General features: G+C 38.6%; 1 protein-coding gene across 10 annotated transcripts in view; it reads left to right on the plus strand.

The window, feature by feature from the left end:
- The window catches only part of TCF20 (transcription factor 20), a 131491-nt gene that overhangs the window by 97685 nt on the left and 20278 nt on the right, over positions 1-13528 (plus strand). The window contains exon 5 of one of the 10 annotated variants that reach the window (XM_037387627.1): positions 12754-12875. The exons of the other annotated variants lie outside the window; for them this stretch is intronic. Within the exon in view, the coding sequence (XP_037243524.1) occupies positions 12754-12852 (99 nt within the window). The 3' untranslated portion in view covers positions 12853-12875. The remainder of the gene's footprint in view (positions 1-12753; positions 12876-13528) is intronic. 10 annotated transcript variants of the gene reach the window in all.

Genomic DNA, 13528 nt, shown 5'->3' on the forward strand with positions numbered 1-13528 from the left:
GCTTGTGCTAGATCTGCCAACTGTGCATTTCCACGGTGGGTTGATTTTTAGCTGGCTAATCCATCAGAAGACTAGCTTGGGGTGGGGGATCTTTGTGCCAGATTAAGCAGATTCAGATGGCTGTTCTGAACTGTTTGCTGTGTCTGACAGGGAAGGCCCTTTCTGCTGGTGGTTATAACCATTAGATCAAGTTAGACATGAAACAAAATCGTGCCCAGGTGTCAGCACTACTTGAAAGTAGTTTAGGCCCACAGTCCTAGTATTTCTGAGTGTTGGGAGATGAATGCTTGCCATTTATTCATTATCCTTCTTTTTAGAAAAGAAAAAATGTGCAGAACCAAACCTCTATTCCTCCCCTCCCCCCCCCCCCTCAAAAAAAAAAAAAAAGGCCCCTCAAGTGAAATTCTGCATCAGGTCAGGGTTCAGTTGAAATAGTAATCTGCTGCTTCAAAGACCACATGCGTGACAAACACAGGAAGGAAAACCTGTGTTTCTTACACCCAGACCTGTACTAGTAGGGAAAAATTTCCAGAGTAGGAAGAAGTGACACTGGAGCTTGTTAATTTTTCACTGTGGGGGAAAGGGAAACCAGTAACGAATTTAAAAACTGCCCATTAGCAGTGGTTTAAAAAGGGTATATTGAAAACACTGCTTATTTTTATCTCTGGCAACAGATTTTAGTATGCTTTAACCCCCTCAAGTGTGGAATGACACAGAATCTTGAGGCACCTTTTACAATTACCCATAAAGTGGTAGAGTTCTTGGTTTTCATTGATGGACTATGTGCACAAACCTAGTTGCCCCTGCTGGAAATGTGCTTGCTCTTTCTTGAAGACAGTCCTTAATATAATTAGTTTAACATTCATTTTCATTCCTCGGGAAATGGCAGCATCTTTAATTTTCTTCTGCAGTGTTACAAAAATAAGGAAGCATGATATTATGGGTGGAGAAGAAATTCTGAAAGACAGGCTGAATAATGAACTTCAGATTCATTTTTCTCGGGCGTTGCCATCTGCTGTGCTGCTGAAACTCTCTGTGCTGTTATGACTCCTGATCTATAAGAGTGTGCTGCCACAGAGATGAGAACCTGATACGAGCCCCTGTTGTATCTCAATTCATTGCCTTCCTCTGGTAGGAGTGTGAATGACTAGTGCTACAGCGCTTTGTAACTCACAGCAGCTCTGTGTATGGGTATCACAAGCTTCAGATGCCAGAGGTGAGCAGACAGAATCCACACTGATGTTTCTGATACATGTATATCGGTATGCTGAGTGACTAGAAGCCATTAATTACATTGTGAAATGAAGGTGGCTTTCCTTGGCTTTACTGTGAGTAGAAATCGGGTAAAACTGGTACAACGTATTAGTGATCAGGGATTATAGGTGGTGAGAAGTACAGTTTAGGTGAAGTCTCAAACATAAAGATGATGTTGGTAAAAGAGGAGAGACTTTTCCAGTATTGATCTTTTGTGTGGGGGCAGAGAGAAATGAAGGGTGGGTAAGTAGATAAGCAATTTCTGTGCATCTTTACTAGCAGACTTGTTTGCCATTAGTTTATCCCGAAGTATGAGCATTATGTTTGTGCTTGCATGTGGGTTTATATTTTACTGTTAGTCTAGCATGTGGAGTGAGGAAAGCAGAAAATAGATTTACTGACAATAGAATGCTGGGAAAGAATAGGATGTTTAACCACTTAGATTAGTTGTAGCCAGGAACACTGGCAACTTGTATGTAAAAAGCAGCTTGCTCATTCCACAGTTGTGCCCTTTCTGTAAAGCATCATGGATCCTTGAAATCTATGTACAACTTCATTTCAAAATATGTTAAAGTAATTTTAATTTCTAAAAAGCGTTTCCAAATGTGAATGGGGCCTTCTCTGTGCAGGAGACTTCTAAACAAAGCTTTAGTGCTTCTGTCCAGCTATCCACAGGCTCACACAGTCCTTGTAAGATTTAAGTTGCCTGTTACCGTAGATATCACAAACTCTTGCTAAATTCTTAATAGTGAGTACATACACTCCGTTTACGTGTCATTTTAGCTTGTATCTTTTTAAGCTGTGCTGGCAGAAAGGTTGTTAAGATGCCCCAAAATTGGGGAGGATGGTTGTTGTGCTGTTTTTGTGGTGGTCTGTTAACTTAAGCTGAACTAACTTTTTTTAACGTGGACTAATTCCAGATGGTAGTTACTTGAGCTGTATCCCTTTAACTTCATTAGAAGAATCCTACTAACAAGTGTTGAAGGACAATCAAGAACTCGAAGTTTATTCTGCCCTATGCCTTTGTGTTTAAAATAGTCTATATTTGCATTTTTGCCTAGTTGTATGCGAACTTTTAAACTGATTTTGAAAAAAAATATTTAGTTTTGGATCTTTCTTTGCCTGTTCAGTTTGAGAGGTTAATTTTTGGAGTTAAGAATTCATGACTTTGTTATATAATATTGTATGGATTATTAGAATTACATTCTGTCTTTTGTAAGACTTTTTAAATAAAAAAAATAGTTTCTGCATTTTATTTTTAAAATAAACATTATCCTGAATCCTTTGATCACTGAATAAGTAAAAATAAAGCTTCAACTATACTGATGCTCTACCATTCATAATAAAGGAAAACTCTCTAAACACTGTAATGCAAACCAAGTTCATGAAAAGCTATATAAGCATAATGCTTTGTGCATTAGCCGGAGAGGGGTAGGAATGGTGCAGGCACAGCTGGGACACTGATGTTGGTGTGAGATAAAAAAACCCAAAAAACTAAGTATAATATAGAAAGCAGGTTTAAAACTTTTTTCTTTTCAAAAGTAAATTTTCATCTTATCTGCCCCTTATAAACCTAGTTACATAACCCCAGTATATTTAAGTAATGTGTTCTGAAACAGCTTAGATTAATTTCCCTAGGTTTAGAAAGATGAGTGAAAATAAAACTGAACTGTGATGAGTTTTCATGTAACAATTTTAGAAACTACAGCAAAATTAAAACTCAGGTTTTTGCCTTTAAGAATGTTACTCTGCAGAGACAAGGATTGGAGAAAAGAGCTTCTGTTTGTGATGCACATTTTGCCTGAGGCTGTGGAGGAAACCAGGAGCTGGGGTTCCTTCAATCTTAATTTTAAAACCATCCTTTTCAGCAAATCTAAACTATGCTACTCTTACACTGTTATGCTTTGGGTAGTTTTTCTTTCTTGACAGGGAAAATACTTTTTTTCAAACAACTTCATACACTTAGCTGGACTCTCTATGAAGTATAGGATAGTCTTCATGGATAGAGCACTTTAGAAAAAAGTTATTAATGAACCTTCATTGTTACGGATTGGATCTCAGCCAGCTGCTTAGTGATTAAAGTTTAATTGCATGATGATTAGTTTTCATTAGTAAGCAATTAGCATTTAACATTAGTCTTGTATTGCTAAAGCTATGGGTGAGCGCAAGTGGCTTGAGCCATGTTGAGAAGGTACGTAGCTGGAGATGTAGGCACAAAGTTGTTTGGGGGATATGGGGATGGGAATTCCAATGATAGTTGTCCTCCACAGCTTCTTCCTACTGCAGCATTGACCCAGGAGGGGAGATGGGAGTGGGAAACGGAGCACACTGGCCAGAACAGCACAGCCTGGACATAGGGCACAGGGACTGGCTGTGGATTAGCCCTCATGTAGGGAGTTAGCAAAACCAATAGTCTCCTTCAAAGGGCCCTTTGAAGTTCTGAGTTGCTCTCACAGTAATGCTGGTTTTCATAGTTCTATGCCGTTCCTTGCCACAACTAAAACTACTCCAAATTACCTCCCTGAACTTGATGAAATCCCCATTTTTACTGCAATAACACTCTTCCTTGCTTTGTGCCATGGTGGGGTAAATCAGGGGAAAGATGAATGCAGGGCAAGGGCTGGGCAAAGTGAAATGGATGTGAGGTCCTAAGTGGAGTAAGATGACAGTAGCAGGAGGTAGGAATATAGCAAAAGGTCAAGTCTCCTTTGCTGTTAAAGGTGTGAAAGAGAGAAGAGTATCCCTTGTAAACCACTTCTGTTCCGCTGAGAAGTCTGTTGTGAAGATGAAATGTGGTAATTTCATCTATGCTAAGGGTTGTTAGAAGCTGTTCTTCTCCCCTGTGCCTCCCTTTCTGCCAGCACTTGCTCTGTAAGTGAGCCAAGTCAGGTAGCTAATCTGGCCAGCAAATTCTACACCCCTTCTCTTGCCCTCCTCATTTTTATCGAGCTATTTTTTTTGGCTTTCTTGGACCAGGTTTCTTGACTTTTAGTGTCAGTACTGACACAGGGGAATGCCCCAGCTAGGGATAGGAGGAGGGCAGCAGGTTGAGCAAATACAAACTGATGTCTTAAAATGGTCTGGAAGTGAGTGGACTGGTCAAGACCATGACTTCTGATAGAAAATTTTTCCAGAATGGTATTAATAAGTGCACAAACCAGTAAATTCAATAAAAGGTACATTTTAAAATTTGTCTAAGGTGGTTCTCAAATTTATATAGCTTTACAGTATTTATTACTGATGTCAAGCGCAACCATCTTGTTGTCTAGCATATGAAAAGGTGGGTTTGTTTTGTAGTTGTTATTATTCCATGACCAAGAAGCATTAGGGACAGGATGCTTCCTCCCCTCCTCTGGCTGAATTTGCCAGCTGAAGTAACCTAAAGCAGGCATTTCTCTTCTGCTAAAAGGACTAAAATAACTTCAGGTTCTTTTGAGAAATTCTGACAGTGCTCAGTGACTTGAATCGTGTAGATACACTTAAGTTGTCTTCAGACTTGCTAAACTGTTGGTAAGAGAAGACATAACAGCATAGGACTTAACGTAAAATACCAGCCCTAGTCAAGATAAAAAGGCTGTGGTGAATGGCAAAGCCCGCCTAGGGCTGTGTGCTGCAGCTGCACTCTTTGTCAGTATCTGAGCTACTAGTGGTAAAAATAGATTGCATATGTCTTCCAGAGGTCTGGTTGCACAACTGAGTGTAGCATAAATACACTTATGTCTTACCTCAACCAGTTGGTTGTTGTCTGTGTCCTAAAGCTTTCCTTCTGTTTGAGAAAGTATTAAAGGTGCATGTTAAAAACTGGTTGTGCAGTCTTCACTTACTACTAGTGAGGGTTTTTTTCTCCCCTGTATCTAGCTCCTTGCATACTTTCTTTTGATTTATGCTTCATTCTAACTCAGCCATATGTTTGTCTTTTTCTCACGGCGTATCATTTCACAAAATGTAGTTTAGTTGGTACTTTGCACTATACTGCTGTTAATTGCAGCTTTTCTTGCACCTCTGACTCCTTTATTCTTTCTTACTGAGAACTCGTGCTTGCTAAGTTTCAGAAAGTTACTGATGATTAAAGGAGACTGTCCAGCTTCATAAAAGACTTGCTGCTAAGGGAGGGGAAGGAGGAGGAAGGTATCCTTGCATGAATCTTTGAAACAGAAACTTTCTCTGAAGACACTGCTGCTCAATGTGAAACTTAAAAGGGAAAAAAAAAAAGGGGGGGGGGAATGGGAGGGAAAGATGACTCCATGTACTTGAGTTCAGGTGTGAGAGATGTGAATTTTTAAGATTTTGTGCTGTCAGAAATTCCCTGCATGGCCTTTGACAAGTCAATTGTTTATTCTGTAAAGCAGGCTTTAAAACCACTTATTTTGTGACCATTAAGACAAATTTGTTGGGTGCTTTGAAAATTGAAAGTAGAGTATGTGTTTAAATTATCAGATGTTCTTAGTTAAATTGGAAGATTAGGGAGCTAATACAAGGTTGCATGTTTTAGGTGTGTAGATGTAATAGTAAGAAGTGAAGTTTAAAGTTTGTTCGTGTGTCATTTAGCATCAGGTCCACAGAAGATAACAAAAATGTTTTGTGTTCATCTGATGTTCTCTTTACTTGTAGAAAGTTAAAATGCTGAAGATCCTAACTTGAATTCATTGCTATAATGTGTAAATTCATTACTGTATTTAATAGTTAAATGTTTTCTGGGAAATAACTCTTCAAGTTAAATTTGATCACTAAAATTTCAAGGTTAACATGATGCATAACCAATGCTTTCCAGAAAACCAACAATTTTTTTTAGTTGCTAATTTTAGGAAATTGTTTAGGTTAGATTAGAAAAATCCCAGTACCCACGTTATAGGTACATAAAACTATTTTACGAGGTTTTAATGCAGTCTTAACTCCCACACTTAAATTCAATTATTTCTTCTTTGAAGTGTCATGCATTATCATTGGGGAGAATAAGGATTCTTTAGCAATGCCACATGGTATTATTCCTCTAAGCAGAAATCTGCAAAGGCAGTTCCTGGGGAACAGGAGTTTTGAATAGTTACCAATAAATTCAGTTTTCTGAACAAATAGCTTCAAGAGTAATGCTAAAAGAAGGATTTTTCATTCTGAGTCTGTGAAGCTGTCTAACAAACAAGACTTTACTACTGACTTACTCTTCAGCTTTTGGGCTACCGCCTTTAGAAGACAGAGGAATAAGAAATGAGAAGGGGTGGGCCTGTGTAAAACAAATGAAAAACAAAACGAAAATGCCTGAATCCTTCAATTTCTGCTTCAGGTGAAAAAATTTCCCTTTGATCTTGCACAGTGACTGATTTCTAGTAGTCTATGGCTCATACCAGTCCTTTTTATCTTAGTATAGATTGATCCGGATTTATAAAAACTGAAGACATGGCTTGCAAATAGATAGAATTACTGCCTTTACCTCGATGCAGCAGTGTTCTGAGCCTGAAAGATTTTTGTTAGATTCTGGGGTTTTTCCCCTTCAGATGTGGGGACAACCATGCAGCTCCATAATTCTTAAGACGGAAGAAGTTCTTCCCCCAGGAGAACAACATTAAGTCTGTCCTTTAAGGAAACTACTGACACTACTTCAGCTGCTTTGTAATATCCAGCTGGAATGCCATCCGGCCTTGGACTTCTGCTGCTGCTATTTATATTCGCTGCCACTTCTAAACTGCAGCTAGCTCATACAAAGTTTTCCTGTGTTGTGTGTCTCTGGCAAACCTACAGACCTTAGATATTTTTTAATAAATTTAGCTTACAATTAGTGAAAAATAGCTATTATTGTAATGGGTAGTTTAAGCAGCACATGTATCATTATGGTTTGTAGGGTTTTTTCTTGATGATTGTTGCATGGTGTAATAACATATTCCTCTTCAAACCTATTCAGGTTTTTGGCCAGCAAGCGTTATTTTATATAGAGCACCTCCTCTGTATCAGAGGTAGTTTTATCAATGTGTATTACTAATTTGTTTAGTTTTCTTCAACTGTCATTATTTATTTTTCTGTGGTTTGTGAGCTTGTATCTTTTCAATTTATTTGTTTATTATTTTACACTGATGTGTTACTTGACGGCTTATCACTAAAAAGAGATGTACTGACTTGCAGACATTTCTCCTTCTGCAAGCATTGTATCTTTACCTCTTTTCTTGGATTCATTTCACCTGCTATTGTTGCTCATCTTTGTCTGCTTTTCCTGGGGCCACCAGTGACCCCAGGAATATTTCTGTGCACTTTGCTACTCATTATAACTCTCCTATCAGCTACTGCTTCAGCAGCTTTCTGGGGGACCTGTCTACTTGTCGTTTTTTAACAGTATTGAGCAGTATTTTTATTAGCTAGCCTTTTTCTAGAGAGGCAACTTGTTCATTTTCCGGTAAGATGGGCATTGTACCTTTTTTACCTATCCTTACTTGCAGTGGAGTATATTTTTCCTGCACAATAGGAGAAGCTCTCTAGACCATAATTTAAGAATCGGTATTCGTATGAATGAGTAAATGTATATTTGCAATACTGTTACAAAATTTTTTCCCTAAACTATCATTTTTGCATACCTACCTCTTTCACATTGATCTGATGGCTTCCTCTTATGCCTCGAACATAAGTTACTCATCGTTATTTCATCTGCCTTCATCCTGCTTCTTTTTCTTCTTTCAGTTTCAAGAACTTACAGTCTTCTTCCAATTAGTGCATCCTAGCTAATTTTATAATTTCCTAAATGAAGTGCCTCACTTTCAAAACACTGCACGTTTACATTTGTTTTTCTTCATGCATTTCTTCAAAGCCTTTTTTGTCTGTGATTTCTGCTTAACAGTTGGATATGCTTAGCCTGCTGCTGCGGTGGACCCTGCCCAACACTACTGGCTCAGTCTTACCATTGCTATTTCATCCCTTTGCATCCACCAATGCTTTGTTCTGTCTTACCAAAGTGTCTTGCACAGTGGGGCTCTGTTTACGACAAGGGCTTGCACAGATTATTATAAATAATGACACATGGTTTGTTTCTGTCCAGTGTTACGAGTCTTTTGAGTTGTTGGCGGGGGTGGATTTGTGCTGCACCCTTTTTCCTGCCAGGTTGCATAGGTATTTAATACCTTGTCAGATCTTTTCCATTTACAGTTTCACTTGCTCAAAAGCATTTCTGTATTTTTAAGCCTTTAAAAAGGTTTTGTTTCTGTTGAATCCACCACCATTAATAACATAGTGACTGTGTTCTTAATGAACTAGACCTTTTTTTCTTTGAGCCTTTTGGTAAATACTAAGCGTCATCACTTTTCCCTTTGACTAGAGAAGTACTGGTTCCGTCATGCAGTTTGCGTCTTGAAAACAAATTCCTTGAGTTTATTGCATTTTCTTGTTTATGTAATCTTTTTTCCTTTTTTATGTCACTCCAGTTACCAGTATTCAAAGGTACTGCTTTACAGGGGAGAGCTTTTGGTAATTATTTAATTTATCAAAAAACTCTTCCCATATGGTAGTGATGTTGCTTTGTTTTAACGCAATCACATGTTGTTGCTTTATACTGCACACGGTAGACCTTGCACCAAGTAAAAGTTCACCATATATTTGGGTATTTTCTGTAATCAGTACCCAGGATGGTCAGGAAAGAAAGCTTGTCCTGGCAGAAAATCCAACTGGAGTAAATGCTCTCTTGCTGACCGTGCTGTTCCCGCAACGCTGTATGCCCTTATCACATAATCACTGCTTGAAAATGTGAATTTCTTTTCCCTCTTTTGTGACTGCTCTTCTGTCTTTCAGACCTTTTCGTAACTAAATTGAACTTATTATTGCAAGTTTAATTCCCCAAATGAATAGCCAAGATAACATAAACTGTATAATTTTTTTCTGCTAGACTTGCATACTTTAGCAAATTCAAATCCCTGTATTTTATAAGTGGTTGTCTGAAATGTTTCACTCATTCAGGGTGGCTCTTTGTCATCAAAGGAAACAAGATGTATACATTTCTTGTCTTCTTGGACTTGGTAGTCAATGTATTATTTTAATACTCCTTTTAAAATACAAAATGGCTACAAAGGTGTGTACTTGGCCTGCTTAATTTGAAATTAAACATGCTTTTTCATTATCCTTTAAAGTTATTATTTTTTGTTAATTTTGCTATTTCTGTTTTAGTTAATGATCAGTTTATTCTTGAAGTATCTATCATAACTGAAGATTCAGTTATGCTTGGTCCTTATTTCATTGGGGTGGGTTTTTTTCTCCTTCCATTGTTTGGGAGGTGGGACAGTTGATCCTCCTCCATGACTTTCTCAACTTTTCACCAGTCTCATCTCCTAGAGCATGTTGGTGCACATTTAAGCCTTGGAGCACTCCACTGAATGGAACGCTTAGGCTTGTATGGAGTAGTGAAGCTGAATTTATTGCTTAGATCAAATTTCAGCCCTTTTATATAGCGTTACAGTTTAGCTCAGCATTCCTGTTATGGGGATGAGACTGAAGAGTCTTTAAAACTTGTAAAGTAACAGTGTAATTTCTGGGTGCCTACATTCTTTTTAATAGTGGCGTGGTGGTGCTGGGGGCTTGTTCATCGTTCATTGTGGAATTTCACAATCAGATCTCTTGGTCTACAAAAGAACTGCCATTCCAGTCGGGTGCAAAAGTATGTTTTGTTGTGGTGTCCCGTCTCCAGCAGTGGCCAGGAGCAGTTATCTTCAGACATGTGTAGTAAACCAGGCATGTGCAGAGTGCTGCTTGCATATTTTCTGCCTCCTTTCAGCAACCATAGCTTTAGAGTAGTCTCTTTCACATTACTGTGTTTAACTGGTCATAGCATACCTATCCTTGATGAATTTGTCTAATCTGTTTTTGAACTCGTTTATCTTTTAGCTGGTGCAGCATTCTTTGGCAGTGATTTTTGTAGCTTAATTATTTGTTGTGTGAAAAAAAGTGGATCTATTTTAAATTTTAACCTGTTATTTGCTCTTCCTTCTTGGAAATGGCTAAGAATCATTCCCCCTTGCACGCCATGCTTAATTCTGTAGATCTCAATCCCCCTTCAGTTACCTGTCATGGTTTAACCTGGGCTGGCAACCAGGCCCCATGAAGCTGCTCACTCATTCCCCTCACAGTGGGATGGGGGAGAGGACTGGAAGAGTAAAAGTTAAGGAAACTCGTGGGTTGAGATAAAGACATTTTAATAGGTAAAGCAAAAGCCACACATGCAAGCAAGGCAAAACAAGGCATTTGTTTACTACTTTACATCGGCAGGCAGGTGCTCAGCCATCCCAGGAAAGCAGCGCTCCATCACATGTAACAGTTACTTGGGAAGACAAATGCTGTAATGCCAAACATCGCCCCCATCCTCCTTCTTTCCCCAGTTTATATATACTCACAATGACATCATATGGTATGGAATATCCCTTTGGCTAGTTCAGGTCAGCTGTACTGACTGTGTCCCCTCTCAATTTCCCAGGCCCCTCCAGGCCTCTTGCTGGCAGGACCTGAAAAACTGAAACGTCCTTTTGACTTAGTGTAAACATTACCCAGCAACACCAAAAACATCAGTGTCCTGTCAGCATTGTTCTCACACCAAATCCAAAACATATTGCTGCACCAGCTACGAAGAAGAAAATTAACTCTGTCTCAGCTGAAACCAAGACATTACCTCTTTCCCAAAATCTGTACTTTTTCACATATGGAAGCTCTTTACATTCCTAGTTATCTCTGTGGTCGTTCTTTTTTTCCTGATCTGTTTTATTCTTCTGTTAATGGGATGATCAGAACGACACACGCAATATTAAGATGTCAGGATACTGAGTAACATATAGACATAACGAAGGTTTGGGTTTCATTATTGATTTCTTTTCCTAGTAACTTCTTGCGTTCTGGCTGTCTTTATTTTGTGGTTGCAGGGACTACATGGTGTTTCTGTCCAGGATGAATACTAATACCTTCCCATGAGTAGTAAAAGCTAATTTAAACTCTGTCACCATGTGTACGCATAGGTGAAAATATTTTCCCCATGTGTATAACTTTGTACTTAACAACATTAAGTTGTTTTAAGTATTTTATCTCTGTTCCATCATACAGTTATCCAGGATTGTGAGGTGTTTTTTTCAGCTCTTTACCATCAGGTTAGACCTGACTACCTTGGATAATTTTACAAACTTCAAGTTTTCATATCTGATTGTTCACCCCCCTTTTCGAGAGTTTCTGTAAGTACAATTGAATAGCTTAAAGCATCTGCATAGGATCTTAGAAATTTTTGCTGGCAAACCATTCCTCGTCAAAACTAACCATTTATTTCTGTTCTTGTTACTTTCTCTTTTTCCTTCAAGCTGAGGGAAATACTATGCTCCAGTCTGCATTTCAGGTGCTTCTGATGTACTTTAATCAAATTTGTATGTATTGAGTAGGATTTCCCCTTTTTAAGACATTTTTCAGTTCTTGTATTTCTTCTCGGTTGGTGGTTTGTTTTTTCCCCATGCCATCCATTTTGAGCTGCAGCTTCCCTTTGTGCTTCAGCAGCCCGTGCAGCACTGCACTTCTGACTTTTTACAGTGTTTCCTAATGCGGCTTTATCAGTGTAACATCTTCCAGATCATTGATTTGTCTGTTTGCTGAAATCATGGAATCTAAATTTCTTTAGTTTCTTGACTTGAAGGTAGCTACCCAATTTTACTTCAGTGACTGTATTTTCCTTTATTGTTACTTCATTTGCTTGCTAGAGGAGTATAGCATCATTGGTACGAGATGCCTTTTAATACAGCAAGTTTAAAGCATTTTTATCTTTTTAATTGTGGGGTTAATTTTTCTGATATTCTGTGCCAGATTTTGGAAAACTTAAATTGCTTGACAGGAAATGGAAGCTAATAATTCTGTATCCTTCAGTACTGCTCGTTATCTCTAGCTGCAGTCACATAAGCAATTTTTTTCATTAACCAGTATCTGCACATCAGAGTGAAAGTGTTGTCTTCCTCTCGTATTTCCTAAAAATGTCTGCCCACACTGCTCTTTTTTTCATCTCAATCCCTTTTTGCAGCAGTCTTCCAAAGTCACATTCCTTTCTCCTATAGGAAACAGCACAAATATTTTTTGGTTTTCCTCATAGCTTGTTGGAGTAAGCGGTCTTTCTGCATCCAGCTTTCCAGGAAAGAGAATGTGGCTGCCTGCTGCTTCTGTTGCCCTTTCGCCTGGATATTAAATCTGAGGCTCTGTCTAGCCTGCCAACTGTTTAATCAGAAATAGTCAGAAGGCCCTCCTTCCTAATATTGCAGCTGACTCTGAAATCCTCATTATCTTACATCTGCATTTGTGCAGTGCAATTACACAGAAGCAATTATTTTCCTAAAAGCTTGTAATTTAAACAGACGAAGAGGACAGTAAGAAAAATGCATATAACATGTAAAGTGAAGACTTGTACCTGTATAATTAATGCCACATGTATTTCATTTTTTTGCTTGCCTTTCTTTTTTAGTAACCTTCAGTTGTTGCTTTCCATTTTATTCCATTTATGCATTCTTGACACTGGTATACAAGAAGGGGAAAACCAAGGAGATGCCTAGAAAGCAAAGCAAAGGAAAAGGGAAGAAAACAGAGAGCAAAGGAAAAACTGGTGCTTGGAAGAGAGGAAGTTAGAAAGGCCTGAGTGTGGGGCGCAGGTGAGCAAACTAAAAGAAGCAACTGACAGAAAAAACTCTGGATTATAGACAGTAGAAAATATGATACAGTTGCATCTGTTCTGAATGTCCTTGCTTGAACTGCTTTGGTAATTGTTACACAAGAAAGAAAGTGGAGGAATCATCTGAAAACACCTTCTATTAGTGTTAGACAGAAGCAATTAATTTCTGCTTTAAGCAACTGTTTCTGCTACTGCCCCAAAATATGCTGGAAGGGCTAGTCTGGCAGCTCCCATCCTCCCACCAGCAAAGCCCTATCTGCTGTGGGATTCCAGCACTCCTAGACGAAGACATTATCTGTCAGTGCAAAGCCAAAGAGAAAAAGTGTGTGTTTTACTTGAGCAGCCTGGAGCACTTCTTTTCACAAGCCTAAGAGCTTTTGCTTGGTTGGAAGGAGGAAGGTAGATAGCTCAGGACATGTTTATGTTATAACACATATATCTGTGGAGCTGGGTACAAATCTGAGGGAGGCAAAAGAAGGTACCCAAAACCCACACTCCTGTTTATTACATTTAGAGCACTGTGGTCTCAGAAAAGTTTACTCTTGTAATGAAGGAATACAAACTGCAGGGGAAAAAAAAAAACACCTTAAAGCAAAAGAAATACAGCTAGTGGATGGTTTAGTACTTTGAATG

This window comes from Falco rusticolus, chromosome 5, assembly GCF_015220075.1.
Source record: "Falco rusticolus isolate bFalRus1 chromosome 5, bFalRus1.pri, whole genome shotgun sequence".
NCBI lineage: Eukaryota > Metazoa > Chordata > Aves > Falconiformes > Falconidae > Falco > Falco rusticolus.